The 18,838-nt window shown below is 36.0% G+C and overlaps 1 protein-coding gene, 1 long non-coding RNA gene and 1 pseudogene across 2 annotated transcripts; 1 reads left to right on the top strand and 2 right to left on the bottom strand.

Annotated features, from left to right (window-relative positions):
- Positions 1–3,971: 3,971 nt before the first annotated feature.
- On the bottom strand, positions 3,972–5,363 carry LOC106378441. Its single transcript, XM_013818567.2, has 2 exons — positions 4,506–5,363; positions 3,972–4,307 (listed from the first exon to the last, which is right to left on the bottom strand). The coding sequence occupies exons 1-2, from the start codon at positions 5,361–5,363 to the stop codon at positions 3,972–3,974; spliced, it is 1,194 nt and encodes a 397-aa protein (XP_013674021.2).
- Positions 5,364–6,625: 1,262 nt separating this feature from the next.
- On the top strand, positions 6,626–7,210 carry LOC106378440 (annotated as a pseudogene).
- A 2,722-nt stretch (positions 7,211–9,932) lies between these two features.
- On the bottom strand, positions 9,933–11,986 carry LOC125581837. Its single transcript, XR_007319584.1, has 2 exons — positions 11,300–11,986; positions 9,933–11,209 (listed from the first exon to the last, which is right to left on the bottom strand). It is a non-coding gene; the product is annotated as an uncharacterized LOC125581837 (long non-coding RNA).
- Between the last annotated feature and the right edge of the window lie 6,852 nt (positions 11,987–18,838).

Genomic DNA, 18,838 nt, shown 5'->3' on the forward strand with positions numbered 1-18,838 from the left:
ATTCAACAGTTTTAAAAACAGTTAGAAAACAACATGATAAGCTAAACATCTACTAGTTATACCACCTATATTAAAATAAACAATTAAACAAACGATAATATTCAAAACTAAACATACATTAACATCAAAACAAAACCACAAAACAAAACACCATTAAAGATGGGAAGACACAAGAAGAAAGCAGAGAAAAAACATATATGTTGTTTATCATCAGAAACACATTAAATCACATATTCGTATACATAAACAAATAGAGAGAAAAAAATCTGAAAGTTGTATATGAAATATAATTCAAACGAAACAACCGAAAATATAAAATTCAGAAAGAGACAAAAAGAAGAAACATGCGCATGTGAGATATGGTTGAGAGTCAAAGAGAAAAACATTAAGGTAGAAATGAAATATACTATTGATATAGAACTTTTTTATTTTCAGAATTATTAGAATAAAAATATTAAATGAAAACAGATACGTCTCCTTTGTCTTGAAATATTTCCGAGACGTCTCCGGTGTCTGACCAAGCCCCTCTCAATTAAGTCATGCCGTCATGGATTCTCCTTACAAACTCAGGCTTTTCGTTGAAACCAGTACTATTGAGCTTCTGACCAAAAGCCCTAAGGTCTAAGCTGCACCAACACCAGGACGGGGACCGGAAACTGGGACGGGAGGGGGGACAGGAGCGGGGACATGAAACGTCAAAGTAAAAATTTGTAGATACGGGTACGGCATTAAAACGGCTATATATATAATGTAAGAATACAGATAAATAAAAATATTAGAATCTCTCACATATGATTCAACAGTTTTAAAAACAGTTTGAAAGCAACATGATAAGCTAAAGATCTACTAGTTATACCACCCATATTAAAATAAATAGTTAAACAAACGATAATATTCAAAACTAAACATACATTAACAACAAAACAAACCACAAAGCAAAACAAAACAAAACATCATTAAAGATGAGAAGACATAAGAAGAAAGTAGAGAAAATGCATATATGTTGTTTATCATCAGAAACACCTGAAATCACATATTCGTATACATAAACACATAAAAAAAACTGAAAGATGTATGAAATTTATTTCAAACGTAAACAACTGAAAACATAAAAATCAGAAAGAGACAAGAAGAAGAAACATGCATATGCGAGATATGGTTGAAAGTCAAAGAGAAAGACATTAAGTTAGGAGTGGAAGATACTATTGAGAATGAAATTTTTTATTTTCAGAATTATTAGAATAAAAAAAAATCAAACGGTTACGTCTCCTTTGCCTTGAAACGTTTCCGAGACGTCTCCGGTCTCTGACCAAACCCCTATCCGTTAAGTCATGCCGTCACGGGTTCACCTTATAAACTTAGACTTTTCGTTGAGACCAATACTATTGAGCTTCTGAGCAAAAGCCCTAAGATCTAAGCTGCACCAAGACCAGGATGGAGACCAGAAAGTGGGACGGGAGCGAGGACGTGAAACCTCAAACTTAAAATTTGTAGATACGGGTATGGCATAGAAACGACTATATATAATGTAAGAAAACATATAAATCAAAATATTATAATCTCTCACACATGATTCAACAGTTTTAAAAACAGTTAGAAATCAACATGATAAGCTAAACATCTACTAGTTATACCACCAATATTAAAATAAACAATTAAACAAACGATAATATTCAAAACTAAACATACATTAACAACAAAACAAATCACAAAATAAAGCATCATTAAAGATGAGAAGACACAAGCTAAAAGCAGAGAAAATGTATGTATGTTGTTTATCATCAGAAATACATGAAATCACATATTAGTATACAAAAACACATAGAGAAGGAAAAAATCTGAAAGTTGTATATGAAATATCATTCAAACGTAAACAACTGAAAACATAAAAATCAGAAAGAGACAAGAAGAAGAAATATACGTATGTGAGATATGGTTGAGAGTCAAAGAGAAATACATTAAGGTAAGAGTGGAAGATACTATTGATAAAGATATTATTTATTTTCAGAATTATTAGAATAGAAAAATTAAAAGCAAGCGGATACCTCTCCTTTGTCTTGAAACGTTTCCAAGACATCTCCGGTCTCTGACCAAACCCCTCTCCCTTAAGTCATGCCGTCACGGGTTCACCTTACAAACTCAGACTTTTCGTTGATACCAATACTATTGAACTTCTAAGCAAAAGCCCTAAGATCTAAGCTGCACAAAAACCAGGACGGGGATCGGAAAATGGAACGGGAGCGGAGACAGGAAACTTCAAAATTAAAATTTGTAGATACAGGTACATTGTAGAAACGGCTATATATAATGTAATAATACATATAAATCAAAATATTAGAATATCTCACATATGAGAGGCTGAGTTATTTTATAGCTGAGTTATTTTATAAAGATACGGCTGAATTAAACAAACACATTATGACTGGGTTATAGTACTTAATATACAAAAAATATGAATTTGACATGTTTACATTCAGGAACCGAAATTATCAGATTCAAAATACAGACAAGACATCACTTTCAGAAACCAAAATTGTCAGGACCAAACTCTTCAAACATGTGGACGAGATCACGCCAGACTCTTGTTAACATCCACGGAGGCTTGTCGCCTCCGATTGCCCAAGTTCTCTTCAAATAGCACATCTGGCAACGAAATAGCGTTCTGGCCACAAGATTAAAATGTGTCCAAACTGTCGAATTATGCCTTCGATCCCATGTGTTTTTGCGCTACAACAAAAAAAAATTACAAAACCGTTGAGAACACAACAGAAAAATAACTCAGCAACGCTATGCTGTCATTTTAAGAGGACAAACTGTTCTTACAGCGAGTTGAAGAAACCAGCGTTCCTTAAAATGATCGAGAATTGCGCGGTATGTCGACCAATCATGAACCCAGCCTTCTGCACGAATCGACGGGATGACGAGAGAGAGATCACTTAAAAATTTGAACCAGATAGTACTGGTTGTGTAAAGTAATTCACCCGGACCAGGGTATAGAAGAGGGAGGTTTTCACAATTTGCAGAGCTTAGTATCGCATTGACACTGTTCTCTATCATCGTCGAATAACCAGAAACAATCGTCATAACTTTTGATGGGGATAGAGAGTTTTTGTTTAGGTTTTTTTTAGAGAGAGAAAGGTGTAAGAGAGGAGACAATATATAGAGAGGTACATAACATCAAACGTCTCGAGTTAAAATTTCCCAAGAAGCAGTTATCTTTTTTCCGCCAAACGTCAGGATGAAGTTACACTTTACGGCTGAGTTACAGACCAAATTTACGGCTGACTGAGTAAATGGGGTTTAGGGTTTAGGGTTGCTTTTTTAGGGTTTAGGTTTGCTTTTTTGGGTTTTTAAGTTTGGGATTTGGATTTATGGTGCAAGAATAGTTATAAAAACACAAATTCATGATAAATAATACAATAATAGTTTATGAGTTTTGAATTATGCTCACACCTTATATGTATCAGTTAAGTTTATGAGTAATTGTAAGACGAACATATACCTAAAGATCATGATTGATTCTAAACTCGTAGATTCAATAAAGAAGACACATTCAGTTGATTATATATTCACTTCAGATATATAATTGGAGTTTCAATTTAACATTTTAAAGTATAAACATTTATTTTTCTTATTATAGGGTATGTTTGAGGTATGGCTGAGTTATAATATCGTAACGGCTGACTAATACTAATCGATACGGCTGAGTTATATAAACATGTTACGATTATAGGGTATATTTGGGGTAAGGCTGAGTTACGTATATACGACACAACAGGGATATAAAAACAATAAGACTGAGTCAAATACTTAATAACAACATAAGTCAAGTACAAAATAACAACATAAGTTCATCATAAAACAACAACAACATAAGTCAAGTACTTCATAACAACACATGTTCATTTAGCCATCATTTGGTCTGTCACAACATTTCCTCCTTCAGCGAGGATATCTGCTGCCATCTTCATCTATAAACCTTGAATATTTTGATCGTTTATCCCATCAAACGTAACACCAAGCGCTAGACTTTCTTCTGCTGCATCAGCTTCAGCCTCATTCTGTGTCTTAACTTTCTTCTGCTTCTTAGTGGGTGGCTCAGCTTCTGACGAAACTCCACCCTTCATTCTCTTCTTCTCATTCCCCTTCCCCTTTGTATTCCGCTGCACTTCCCACAAACCTTTCACAAATCTACCTGAATGTATGTCTGTTATCAACCTAACGAGTTGTGGGTCGTCATCTTCACCCGACCAAATAGGAAACATCTCTTCAATTGAGTCCTTCAAAACCATTCTCCTCACACGCACCTGCAACACCAGGTTATAACAAAACTCAGCCTCCAAACTAACACAAAACTCAACCATCAACTAAAATAATTCAGCCGTGATTTAACACATAACTCAGTCATCAACTAAAATAACTCAGCCGTAATTTAACACATAACTCAGCCATTAAGTAACTCTGAACTCAGCCATCAAATAAATTAAGTCAGCGTTAAACCTTACCACGCCATGCTTTTCTATTTCGGCAGACAGCAATTTATCAAAGCTTGCACGTGTACGCTTTCCACCCCATCGCAAAAGCGGAACGTCTTCGTTATTGATCACTCTCCCAAAACTCTCACCGAAGCATGTGACGGATTCATAAGCCCAAATCAATAACGCGTCCTTCATGCCGCTTATTGTGTATGAACCTCCATCTGGAGCCAACGTTTTAATAGAGTCAACTAGAACTTCGTATGCAGTCCGACCCCATGGATACGACCTCATGGCTTCTTCGTCGAATACCCTTATTGCACTTTGAAAGGGTATCCTTGAATTGTGATGCAAACAATAGATTCCCATGGCTTGAAGAAGTAGCAGCCCCAACCACTTGCGCTTTTCAAAACTCCAAAGCGGACAGAATGCTAATGCTGCCTTCAGTTCATCTAACTTTGGTCCCATCCCAAGCGGCACCTTCAACTCCCCCCAAAACTCGTTGTATTGACCAGGATCAAATTTTTCTGTTGGCAATGGACCTGTGTTTAGCCCAGTGATCTCACCAAACTCGAGCAAGCTAAACCTGATAGCCTCATCAGCCACGAGACACCATATCTCCTTCTTTATAACTCGCAGCTGTCTACACAGTAGATAGTGCACGGTCCTACCAGACCACATGCTTTCGCGTTCAGCTAGCCTAGCAACTACTCCAATGGGAGAGTTCACCAGCTCTTCCCACACATCAAGTCCTATTGTTTCTCTAACGTGGGGGAAATGCTCTGAATGGAAATTGTGATTAATAACTTTACCATCTAGGTTTGAAGACCCTTCAGGGTAAAGTCTTGGTGGGTAATCCCATGATTTAACTTCATCAGCAGCATCCATCTGATCATATAACCCAACAATAAAATCAGCCACAACAAAACAGTAACTCAGCCGCATCATAAGAGTAACACATTCATAACATAACATTAGGTTATTCACGACACAAATATAACTCAGCCATAACATAACCATAACTCAGCCGCAGCAAAACCCTAACTCAGACGCAACGAAACATCCAACAAAACAAAATCACAGCCGCAACACAACCCTATCTCAGTCGCAACAAAATATAAATCAGATGAAATATAATACATAACTAACCCACAAACTCAACAAAATACAATATATAACGTCGCGATATCCTACCGGAAAAGACGAACTCAGAGATAAGAATGCAGCAAAGACGGCGGCGAAGACGATTTCGTACAAACGAGTTCAGAATTTTGATTTCGGGCACGATGATAACAGAGAAAACAAAGTACAACGACAGAGAGCTATTTCGACGAAGAGGAAGTTAACACAGACAATGTCGATGACGGAGAGTGGGAGTATCCTCGTGGTTCCTTCTTCGACGGTTCTTCTTCGAGACGACAAAATGATGTTCTTAGTTAGTTTTTTTTTTTAAACTTCGATTTAGTTATGTTGGAGAAGAGACGGTTTGGTTTCTATTGTGGTGGTGATGTGTAATTTTAATTACTGATGTGGATTATATGTTTAAAAGTAATTTCAATTAAAAAAACTAACCAAAGGCCTTTAGAATCATTTACTATGGGTGTCCAAACATTCTAGTCATTTTAAAAAATGTTTAACACTCTAGTAATAAACCAACTTTTGTTATACATTCTAGTCATTTTCTCTAAAAATTTATTTATTATTCAGAGTGCTACCAACTTTGTTCTATAAATATTCAGCACTTCATGACCATTCAACACTCTACCAACCTTCTAATATCTCAATCACTCTCTTAATCATTCACAAATCACTTTTGAAGTTTTCACAGCATCATTTCTTTCTTTCGAAAGTCGAAATTCCTATCTTAATTTGAAGTCTTTGGAGGATTTTTGGTTAATTGTTTCCGTCATAAAACAGTCTCTTCTCTTTTTTTTTGTTCAGACAATGTTCTTGTCACACATAGAATGCAATTGACTTGATTTGCAATCTTTTCTTAACAACAAAACGTGCGTCGAGAAAAGTTTTTATTTCTGGATTTTCCAAATACCAACCGTTGTAACTTCGCCATCGTGTCTTAAAACATAATCTGAATTCTAAATACTCTTCTTGTGGGTCAAGATTTCGCAGTTTCTTGTGTATGAAGTCACTTAATGTCAGAGATATTGCAAATGGGAAGTTCATGTTTACCCCCAGGCTTCCGGTTTCATCCTACGGATGAAGAACTCATCGACTATTACCTAAAAAGAAAAGTTGAAGGTCTTGAGATCGAGCTTGAAGTCATTCCCGTTATTGATCTTTATAAATTTGATCATTGGGAGTTACCAGGTATTAATTGCCTTCAATTCAACATTATTCTCAACCTTTTTATTACTTTTCGAATTTTTAAACAAAAAAATGATATTTTGTAACTTTTAGACAAGTCTTTTCTTCCGAACCGGGGCATGGAATGGTTCTTCTTCTGTTCAAGGGACAAAAAATATCCTAATGGTTTTCGTACAAACCGAGGAACAAAGGCCGGTTATTGGAAAGCAACCGGAAAAGACCGGAAAATTACTAGTCGTTCATCTTCTACAGTCGGCTATAGAAAAACCCTAGTTTTCTACAAAGGTCGTGCCCCGTTAGGCGATAGAACCACTTGGCTCATGCATGAATATCGACTACGCGATGATGAGAGTTCATCACAAGGTTCACAAACTTACAAGGTAAGAACTTTACATATTCATCAAATTCTATAATGCTTTATTTGTTTCTAAGTGTGATAAATTACAGGGAGCTTATGTGTTATGCCGTGTGGCTAAGAAGAATGAGATCAAGACTAATTCGAAAATCCGAAGAAACCTAAGTGAACAAACACTTGGATCAGGAGAAATTTCTGGATATTCTAGTCGAGTGACTTCACCTAGTCGGGATGGAACGATGCCGTTTCACTCATTTGTCAATCCGGTTTCTACTGAAATAGACTCTTCCAACATTTGGATTTCACCTGATTTCATTCTTGATTCTTCAAAAGTATGTATTATACAATTCTAGTTTGACCAATAACTAAACCGGAACAAGGTATTGTTTATCTAATACTGGTTTGATTATGTTCTTGTAGGACTATCCTCAAATTCAAAATTTTGCATCTGAGTACTTTCAAGACTTTGATTTTCCGGTTATCGGTCAAGAAGTAAATTTTCCAGCGAGTATATTGCATACCGATGTAGATCAGAACATGGATGAATCTATGCAAACTGGTTATTGGACAAATTGTGGATACAATCAAATCAGTTTATTCGGTTACTCAGAGCTCTCCTAATCGGAGTCTCGTTTGAAGTCTCTTCTAAGACTAAACGGCTTTTATTGTTCGAGTCATCCCACTTGTAGCATTGGTCTATAGGATTTGTTTTATTAATGTACTAGGGTAGGCCCGCGCCTACGGGCGGGTAAATAAATGAACAAATAATATAAATTTATTTAAAATGTTTAACTTATTCTTAACTAAAATTAAAATTAATTTTCAGGTTTTTTTAAAACAATTTATCGATTTATTTGACAATTTATTTTAAAACTGTAAACTGTAAACTTTTTAATTATTTAGTTTATCTGTAGTAATAGTTAGAATTAGTTTTAAAAATTACTCGATGAGTTTACCAAAGTTATAAGTAATAAGTAGTGCGAAGTTTGATCCATTCTAACTGCATATATATTTAAGTTAGATAGACTACATAAAAATTTGATAGTGATCATTACTATTTGAAATTATACATTTTTTTTAGTCTTAAATACATTACTATTGTGTTTGAAAATAAAAATATCAGGTAATCTAAGAAACTCATGACTAGAATTTCTTTATAAATAAATGGTACTTGGCAATTAACATAGTATAATTTATGTGCATACTCAACGTAACAATATATCAGATAATGTAATTACCTTTTAGTTAGATGATACCTTCCATAGCATGACTTGCAGAGACGCCGATGTTTCCTCAGTTGATCTCAGTTCAAGTCTTTCAACATCGGATTCAATCGTGTGAAAAAGTTTTTGTGATATTATGATTGTGAGCAATGAAATTTTGAATTCATGGATGCAATCTAAGCCATTTATAATTGCAGATTCACTGTCTCGAAAAAAGGAGGATACAATGAATGTGAAAACGTGAAAGGAATGGAGACATGGAATTAATGACGGTGTTGCATCTGGATGTGTCTTAAATCTCCGTGCTCCGGTAAAAGTCCAGCATTCGTTGGGTTGGATTTTGAGGTACGGTAAATCTTATAGGATTAGAAAGATTTATTTTTTCTAGATAATTATGTATTTCTAAAAGGATAAAGAAATCGGATTTTGGAGCTGCTATAGATACAGATCTAAGGGTTGTAAAGTTATTCATTCACATAATAATAAAAAAAATCCTAAACGGATATTTGCCTTAATATGTTTTTGCTCTCTTTTGCTTTCTTCGAGCTGATTCGCGTTTGTTCACAACAGACGGTGAATCAATGCTACTTGTAATGGCTCCAGGGTGAAGAATAACTAACGAAACGACATAACATATAGCTTACTCACAAAGACTTGGCTCTACGCCCTCTCCGAGCCTTCATTGATGGCAAACATAATCAGAATTTGCAGGAGAGGATAAAACGTAGAATGTATTGCAGCTTCTCGTAGCGAAGGTGAAAGTAATTTTGTGGGCCAAAATTTTGTTGGGTTTCAGCATAAATCATGATATCAAAAGAATCCATACTTTATCCATTTGTGAGATCCCGTTAAACCAAACGAAAGAAATTAAAGTTCTACCAGAACATGATATGTGACACTTTTTCCTTTCACTGTTATGTCAGTCTGAGAAGTGAGTAAATATGTCTTTTATATAGTAAGATATATAACAACAACTTATATAATTTCAACGAAAAGAGTAATTGAAGTTTTCATACTGATTTTTGCTACATCTTTCCCGGAAAAGTACGCAGTTGCCCTCTATTTCTTTTTTGTTCAAAGATTTGTAAGAAATTCTTGTTGTTCAAAGATATTGGTAAGGAATAGTACTTTTATCGGTATATATAAAAAACAAATTCATAACCAATAATTTAAAATAGACTGATTTAACAAATAATCATTATAGTATATGTTTGACAAAAAAAAAAGTAAAAAAGTGTAGCCTGTTTTTGGGCTTCTCTCTTGAATTTGATGGTGACGATTTTTTTTTTTTTACAAAATTGGTCTTACATTTTGAAATAGGCTTTTTTGTTACATGGGCCTGTTGTTTAGGTTTTTTGTATGTTTGAAGTTTGAACTGTAGATTTTCTTACAGCCGTTTAACGTGTTGTGAGAGCAATTTCTGTCTTGTCTCTCGTCCCCACCACCTAAGCAAATGTCACCGCCACAGTCTCTTTGGATGGGAAGGAGAGGTTCTCAGGGTCTCTCGCTTATGTCTACGTCTTCTTCCAATTTCTATGTTCTCTCCGTCTCGTAATGTTTTATGTTTCTGTCTCTATCAAAGATCTCTGGAGTTTCGGTGTGTTATCGGAGTCCATCTTGCCATAGGAGTCGGAGATATAACTCGGGTCTTTAGATCTGGTGTCTGGTCTATAGATATGTAGATCGTGCCAAATATGGCGGTAGTCTTCTTTGGATTAATCCACCGACGGTTTCCAACATCTGGTGTAAGTGGCCTTCTTGGACCCAAGTTCTTGTTGTGGTAACAGCTCTGATTTGGTTGTGCGGTGGCTTGCTTCCTGTTAGCTTCTTTAAGCAGTTTCATTTATTCTTGCTACATACACAACTATTTTAGATAGAATAGTCAAACTTGAAATAATTTATAACTGATGTAAAGTTGTTTTATATTTGTTATATAAAATCAATCTAATATTTTTAAGTTTTTCTTTATTTGTTATAATTAATTTATATATAAATATTTTATAACAGTTTAAAAGGCAAAGGTTGATAAAAATTACACTTATTCTTTTCTTCTCTATATCACAAAACTGCTTTTGGAAGATAATGGTTTCTTCTCTCTTGATTTAATTGCATAATTTATTGTCAGTTTGTGTAGAGAATTTTCATATTGTTTTGACTGTGGAGATTTTGACATGGCAAACCAAAATTCAGAATTAAAATGCTACAAAAATTCTAAAAGCTTCATATACAAATGATGAGTCTTGTTCAATACGTTTAGCTGACTAATCTAAACAAATATCCCAAGTCAAGCTTTTAGGCTGCAAACATTTTATTATGTACTTCAAGTGAAACGCGACCACATGTGTGGTGGTCTGAACACGACAACTGAACATCCCTCTGGGTGAGACCAACCATCGAACAAAAGATTTAACGTTGGAAAATGTGGCTTGTGCTTGATGATATCAAACAGAGTAATGCCAAAAGCATTTTGATGTTAATATCGGTCAATTTCACAGGCATGAGCATATAAAAAAACTCCAAATTAACATTCCCGAGATTGCCAATTGAAAACCCGTGTGTTCATTTTTACTATAATTCACAACATCTCCGGAGGACTTCGAGACAGCGGATGTGATAGAAAAGTTCATGATCTCAGTGTCTTTTCAAGCCTCTCAAACACTGGTCTAAAACACATGAGATTTTTTTCATGAAGGAGGGTGTCACATGAATTGTTACTGACAGAGAGCAAAGATGGAGAGGCCGAGCTAAAAGTCTCATTAGATCAAGGTAGCCACCATTGGTTGCCACGTGAAACCCCATGTTTCCTTGGTTATTCGACCATATGGAGCAACTACCTGCATTATCGCCAACGATCCAAATGATGTTTCTCTTTACTCATGGTATTTAGAAAAATCAGTTATAAATAGTTAGTCGGAGATAGTTACATGAGCTTTCCCTTTTCCTGCGACCGCGTGATGGTTTGTGGAACCATATCTGTCCCTGAAAGCTTATACATCTTCAACAGAGTAATCACTCAGAAGTTATTGAGACTTACCATGTTGTCTCCTCTAAAAGCACAGGGAACAGCTCTATTCTTCATCTCCCTTATGTTAGCTGCCAAATCCTCTCTGCTCTAATGATCAAAACCAAAATTTTGGATATCCCAAAAGTTCATGAGGGCTAACTGCCTTCTGTTCCAAGTCCCGATTTATCTCAATTGTTGATAGTGTTAGGAACTTCAGGGTCATCTTCATAGGAAATCATCAGATTAGAAAAAGTTAACCATGTCTGAATATATCTTTACTTGACTATAAGAAACTTGTGATACACGTAAGCATCACAGTGAAAGAAGAAAAACATTTCAGACAAGTCTTGTAACACTTGCTCAGATATTAGGAAACACTTTCTTGTTCAAGGCTGAATCTTCATTATAACTCATTAAACAAAGGACGCTGCAAATAACTTTTCTAGGTAGACTTTTTCAGCAACGACCAACGATAAAGTAAACAAAGTAAAATAACTTGACGTTGAGAATGAACCATAAAACACAATGCGTTCCCGGATTATATCAGCATAATAAAAATCTTGCAGGTTGGATGTTAACCATAAACGTCGCATAGCATCATCACCTACTTCCTGCAATGTACAAATCACTGTGGTGTTAATGGATTATCACAAAAACCGACCATTTTCACTATAAAATACACTTTTGTCTAAACACTATCATAAGACAACTGCAGATTCTCCACAAGATCATGAAGTAGTCTAAGAAGCTATATGAGTGATCTAAATGAATAAAGCACTTAATTTTAAAAATAAAGAGAACACAATATAGGCTAATCTACTTTGTCTCGGACAACAATCTTAGATGCAGAAAAAGCATCATGTCTAATTGTAAATCTAGATTCCCAGAAGGAAAGTAGATTCTTTTAAGGATTATCGACTGAATCTTGCCTTGGTCATTAGGCCTTTGGAGACGAAACGATTGACGGAAGAGGAGATAGCTGTGGTGGCTCGAGAGAGTGCATTCCCATCAGCGTCCATGAGCCAAACGTCAAGGCCGTTGGTGGACAAGCACCCACTACTCCGATGCACTCTATCTCGGCCATTTTCTTCACCTATCCGCCAGCGACAGCAAGTTCTGGAAACTCCAAATGAAAGAGATAAGCTTTGCTTTCGTAATCTGGGTTTAGTCTCGGTCTCCGAATCCTCTGTTGACGTCACTATTTCTTCTGATGTGGAATTTGTGAAGAAGATGCTTCATCTTCGGCACCGTTCCTCAACGACAAACTGATATTTCTCTCTCAAATCTCTAGTTATATCTCCAGTTCGTCAAGGTGAAATCAACCAAGAAGAAAAGGTTAAGCATGAAGGAAGTGACGTGGAGAAACCAAATGTTTTTATTGATCATTCAACTTTTTTCAGTTAATGATATGTCAGTTCCTCAGACATTTTAAAATCTGATGTGTCATATGCCCTGTGTTATTATTGAGTTGATTTTAGTTTCACTAGGACTATGTTTTATTGTTCGGTTATATTTGTAACGTTCTCTGATTTCTTCTATAATGATTTACTGGACCACACTAAATAAAGAACCTTTTTCTTAACGTCACTAACCTTTAAAACAAACTTTTATGAAAAAAAAAAAAAAACAAACTTTATGGAAGTGGTAAGTTGATAACAACGATTCTGCATAAAATAATCTTTTATAAAAATAAATGATGGGACCATATACCTATATGCGTTATAAAAGGAACTGGAATTTTATTGTATCGCGGGAATTTAAATAAGGGCAAAATTTATACCCGTAGATTTTATAACACTGATAGAAAGTGTTTATTATAGAGAGAAGAGAAGAGTGAATGATAATTTATAAACGATCGAATCGATCGTTTATATAGAAGTAGAATTTACTGTGCAAATAGTGCAGTGGGCCCCACATCTTTTATATTTTTCAACGTTTTCGGCTGGCTGTTGGCTTTCTTAGCTGTCTTTCATAACACTCCCCCTTGGGGACCGGTGTCACTATCCACTCTCGCTTAACGTCTTTGTTGCCTCGTTAAAAACCTTTCCAGGAAAACCCAATGGGAAAAACCATAGTAAGGTAAAAAGAGTACAACCCCGTAAGCTCCCCCTCGAATAAGCAGTCATATATCCTTCTGATGGCGCATTCCAATGTTATGGATGTGTTTTCTGAATACCGAGGTAGGGAGTGATTTTGTGAAGAGGTCGGCTGCATTGTCGCATGATCGAACATATCTTACTTCAATCTCTTTATTCTTCTCGAGCTCTTGAGTGTATGAGAAGAACTTCGGAGGTATATGTTTGGTTCTATCGCTTTTGATATATCCTTCCTTCGTTTGAGCAACACATGCCGCGTTATCTTCATATAGAATAGTTGGCTCCGTATTTTCGTTAATCCCACTGCTTGAACAGATGTGTCGGCTTATTGATCTTAGCCATACACATTCTCTACTTGCTTCATGGAGTGCAATGATCTCAGCGTGATTTGAAGAAGTAGCAACAAGTGTCTGCTTCTGAGAACGCCAAGATATGGCGGTGCCTCCAATTGTAAAAACATATCCTGTCTGGGATCGAGCTTTGTGTGGATCTGACAAATAACCTGCATCTGCAAAACCAATCATTTGACCTTTTGAACTTTTAGGATAAAACAAGCCTAAATCAGTTGTTCCTTGAAGGTAACGAAAGACATGTTTAATTCCATTCCAATGTCTTCGCGTAGGAGACGAACTGAATCTCGCTAAAAGATTAACGGCAAAAGATATGTCAGGTCGAGTACAATTTGCAAGATACATAAGAGCTCCAATTGCACTTAAGTATGGAGTTTCAGGACCAAGTATTTCTTCATTTTCCTCAGATGGTCGAAACGGATCATTTTCAACATTAAGTGATCTAACGACCATCGGGGTGCTAAGAGGAGTTGCTTTATCCATGTTAAAGCGTTTCAATACTCGTTTGGTATATGTAGACTGGTGTACAAATATACCCTTTCGAGAATGCTCAATTTGTAATCCTAGACAATATTTTGTCTGGCCGAGATCTTTCATCTCAAATTCTCCTTTCAGATAGTTTGATGCCTTTTGGATTTCGTTTTGAGTTCCAATAATATTAAGATCATCAACGTACACCGCGATTATCACAAATCCGGATGTTGTTTTCTTTATGAAAACACAAGGGCATATAGGATCATTCGTGTATCCTTCTTTTGTTAAGTGTTCGCTGAGACGATTATACCACATTCGTCCAGATTGTTTTAACCCATATAATGATCTTTGCAATTTTATTGCACATAACTCTTTAGGTTTGGAACTTAACGTTTCTGGCATTTTAAATCCATCTGGGATTCTCATATAGATATCAGTATCTAATGATCCATATAAATATGCCGTAACGACATCCATGAGACGCATTTCTAAATTTTCATTGGCCGCTAGGCTCATCAGGAATCTAAATGTGATTGCGTCCATGACAGGAGAATAAGTTTCCTCATAATCAATTCCTGGCCTTTGAGAGAAACCTTGGGCTACGAGACGAGCTTTGTATCTTGTAATCTCGTTTTTCTCATTTCTTTTTCGGACAAACACCCATTTGTACCCAACTGGTTTTACATCTTTGGGTGTGAGCACAATAGGTCCGAATACATTTCGTTTGTTAAGCGAATCTAATTCGACTTGAATTGCATCTTTCCATTTTATCCAGTCATGTCTCTTTTGACATTCATATACAGACTTTGGTTCTGGATCTTCGTTTTCTTCATTTATTTCCTTTGCTAAAAGGTATGAGAAAACGTCATCAATATCATCCATCTCATTTCGTTTCCATATCTTTCCATTATGGATGTAATTGATAGAAATCTCATGATTTCCTTCAGATTCAAGATGCTTTATATTGTCATTAGATTCACAATTTTCTTCGTCCAAAATATTTTCTGTTATTTTGGGAGTATCATGCTTTTCACATTCCTTACGTTTTCTAGGAAGTTTATCCTTTGAACCAATAGGTCTACCGCGCTTTAAACGTGTTCCTGATTCACGTGTATCAACTGCCGTTCCACCATTTTGTGGTATTTCAATACGAGCAGGAGTATTTGCAGCGGGTATATGTGATTTAGTTACCATTTTGGTATCAGCAAATGCATCAGGTAGCTGATTTGCTATATTTTGTAAATGCATGATACGTCGAACTTCTAGTTCTGACTGTTTCGTAGGAGGATCAAGGTGTAATAACGATGGTACACTCCATTTGATCTCTTTTCCTACTTGTTTATTGTCTCCCCCTAGAGTTGGGAATTCTTTCTCATTGAAATGACAATCGGCAAATCGTGCCGTAAACACATCACCAGTTTGTGGTTCTAGGTATCTTATTATTGATGGAGAATCATAGCCAATATATATTCCCAACCGTCTTTGCGGTCCCATCTTTGTACGTTGTGGTGGTGCTATTGGAATATAAACCGCACAACCAAAGATTTTTAGATGAGAGATATTTGGTTCTTTTCCAAATGCTAACTGTAATGGGGAATATCTATGGTATGCACTTGGTCTTATCCGAATTAGTGCTTCTGCATGCAAAATAGCATGTCCCCATACAGAGGTTGGGAGTTTTGATCTCATGATCAATGGCCTTGCAATTAGTTGCAGCCGTTTAATTAATGATTCTGCCAAACCATTTTGTGTATGAACATGAGCAACAGAATGCTCTACTTCAATCCCTGATACCATACAATAATCATTAAAAGCTTGGGATGTGAATTCACCAGCGTTATCTAATCTAACTCTTTTAATTGGATAATCTGAGAACTGTGCTCTTAATTTGATTATCTGAGTTAGAAATCTCGCAAATGCCATATTTCGAGATGATAACAAACAAACATGTGACCATCTACTCGATGCATCGATTAATACCATAAAGTAGTAGAATGGTCCACACGGTGGATGTATTGGTCCACAAATATCACCTTGGATTCTTTCCAAAAACTTTGGTGATTCTTTGTCAACTTTGGTTGGTGATGGTCTTATGATTAATTTCCCAAGAGCACACGCATCACATGTCATTTTATTACTTTGGTATATATCTTGGGTTTTTATTGAATGACCATGTGAGCTTTCAATGATTTTTCGCATCATTGTAGTGCCTGGATGACCAAGGCGATCATGCCATAATGTAACATCTTCTGGATTTCTTTTTATCACAAGATGTGATTCTATAGCATCAATATAAGTGTGATGCAATCCAGAAGGAAGTTCTGGAAATTTTTCCAGTACAAGGCCTTTGCCTGATTTTTCAGAAGTTATATACAAATACTTCTTTCCATTCTCAGTTGCAGACTGAGTGTTATACCCTTGACGGTATATATCTTTGAAACTCAACAAATTTCTCTTAGAATTTGGAGAATATAAGGCATTATCTATGGAAAACTTTGTTCCATTAGGCAACATAAAGTTCGCCTTGCCAATTCCTTCGATCAGGTCTGTAGGACCTGATATTGTGTTTATAGTCATTTTTACTGACTTTAAAGTAGAGAAATATCTCTTATCCTTCAGTATAGTGTGCGTTGTGCCACTATCTGGTATGCAAACTTCTCTACCAATTTGCTTAGTTGTTGTTCCATTTGCTTTCTTATCCATTTCTGTAACACACAGTTAATATCAATAAAGAAAATAAACTTTCATAAGTAAACATATTATGCATCAATAACAAGTACACAATAATTATACATTAGATATTTTGAAATACAACATTATTCTGAAAGTGAAATACATAATATTTTATGGCATCACTAGGCATTATTAAGCTTGATCAGTACAAGCACTTCAATTATTTTGATGAGTGGCCTCGTCGAAATCTCCCATAAAGTCAGAGGATTCGAGGTATGTCGATGTTGTACCCACAAGGTGTTCATTGAGATTTACTTCCTTTGCCTTGCCTTTAATAGATTCTTGGTACAATTGGCATAGATGCCGAGGAGTTCGACATACTTGAGACCAGTGTCCCTTCGATCCACATCTGTAACAGACGTTCTCATTTTTATGAGTAGGGTTTTCTTGGGTTTCTTTTCCTTTTACCCGATCAGATCGATTCCATGTGTTGGATCCCCTTCCTCTTGGGTTGTTACTCCTTTCATGGTTGCGGTTAAATCGATAACCACGACCACGACCAAAACCACGATTGTGACCACGGCCACGACCACGCCCACGATAGGAATAATTTCCTTTTTCCGGATTTTTTATATCCGTTGCATTTACCTCAGGAAATGCTTTGGTTCCCGTGGGTCGGGCATTGTGGTTTTTAATGAGGAGTTCATTATTTCTCTCCGCTATTATAAGCGCCACAGCGAGTTCAGAGAACCTCGTATACCCACAATTTCTATATTGTTCTTGTAGAACATAATGATTTTTGTGGAACGTTTGGTAAGTTTTCTCGAGCATTTCTGCTTCCGAGACAGGCTTACCGTAATAATCTAATTGCGCCGCTACTCTCAATATAGCGGAATTGTACGTTTCCACTTTTTCAAAATCTTGAAATCGTAGATTTTTCCACTCATCGAGTGCATGGGGGAGAGTAATTTTCTTTTGGTATCAAACCTCTCCTTCAGAGCTTTCCAAAGATCTAAGGGATCTTTGGTTCTCGCATAATCATGCGTAAGATTTTCATCTAGATGCCTTCTCAGAAATATCACGGCCTTAGCCTTTTCATGAGAGGTTGATATATTGCCTTCTCTTATTGTTTCGAGTATTTTCTCGGAATCTAGATGAAGCTCCATGTTTGTGACCCATGCCGTGTAGTTTGTGCCAGTTACTTCCAATGCCGGAAACTGAAGTTTCTCGATTTTTGCCATTTGAATTTCTAAAGCACATAAATAAAAATTATTAGAATATTATTGATATTAAAAGGAACCGTTTACATTAATCATGCAAGCAATTACAAGGAGAAGCGATGTAAAGAAAATTAAACCGATATTCATCTTAAATTCACTCGGAGTAAATTCTCCAACGAATAAACCATAAATAGAAACACAAATAAAAATGGCACATAAAAACAAAAGTGCGCGAATCATCTTTCTTGAAATGAAAAATCGGAGGAGAGCGATTTGAATATATTTGAGAGAAGATGAAATGTTTTGGATGAGAAAATGGAGTGAAAATGAGTTGTATTTATAGATGAAAATTACTGTTCATGACCGTTGGAGAAAGGGGAAATTTTGAAAAAATTTCTTTGTGACCGTTGGGGTTAAATCGAGTACACTAAAAATCAGTCTGAAAATATCGTATTAAATGGTCAATCAAATCTATAAAATTTCATAAAAGAAAAAATTATGGCAATGAAATATTTATGTTATGACAACAAATCATGCGACGGCTCAGCCGATCAATGCAGAGTAAAAAATAAATTATACGGCGGCTCGGCCGACCAATTAATAATAAACAGAATATAAGGCGGCTCGGCCGACCAATAAATAATAA

The sequence above is a fragment of the Brassica napus genome, chromosome C2, assembly GCF_020379485.1.
Source record: "Brassica napus cultivar Da-Ae chromosome C2, Da-Ae, whole genome shotgun sequence".
NCBI classification, from domain to species: domain Eukaryota; kingdom Viridiplantae; phylum Streptophyta; class Magnoliopsida; order Brassicales; family Brassicaceae; genus Brassica; species Brassica napus.

Coding starts and splice junctions, on each gene's coding strand:
- LOC106378441 (XM_013818567.2), bottom strand. CDS start 5,363: ATGGATGCTGCTGATGAAGTTAAATCATGGGATTACCCACCAAGACTT. Junction 4,308..4,505: donor AAATAGAAAAGCATGGCGTG/GTAAGGTTTAAC, acceptor CTGGTGTTGCAG/GTGCGTGTGAGGAGAATGGT.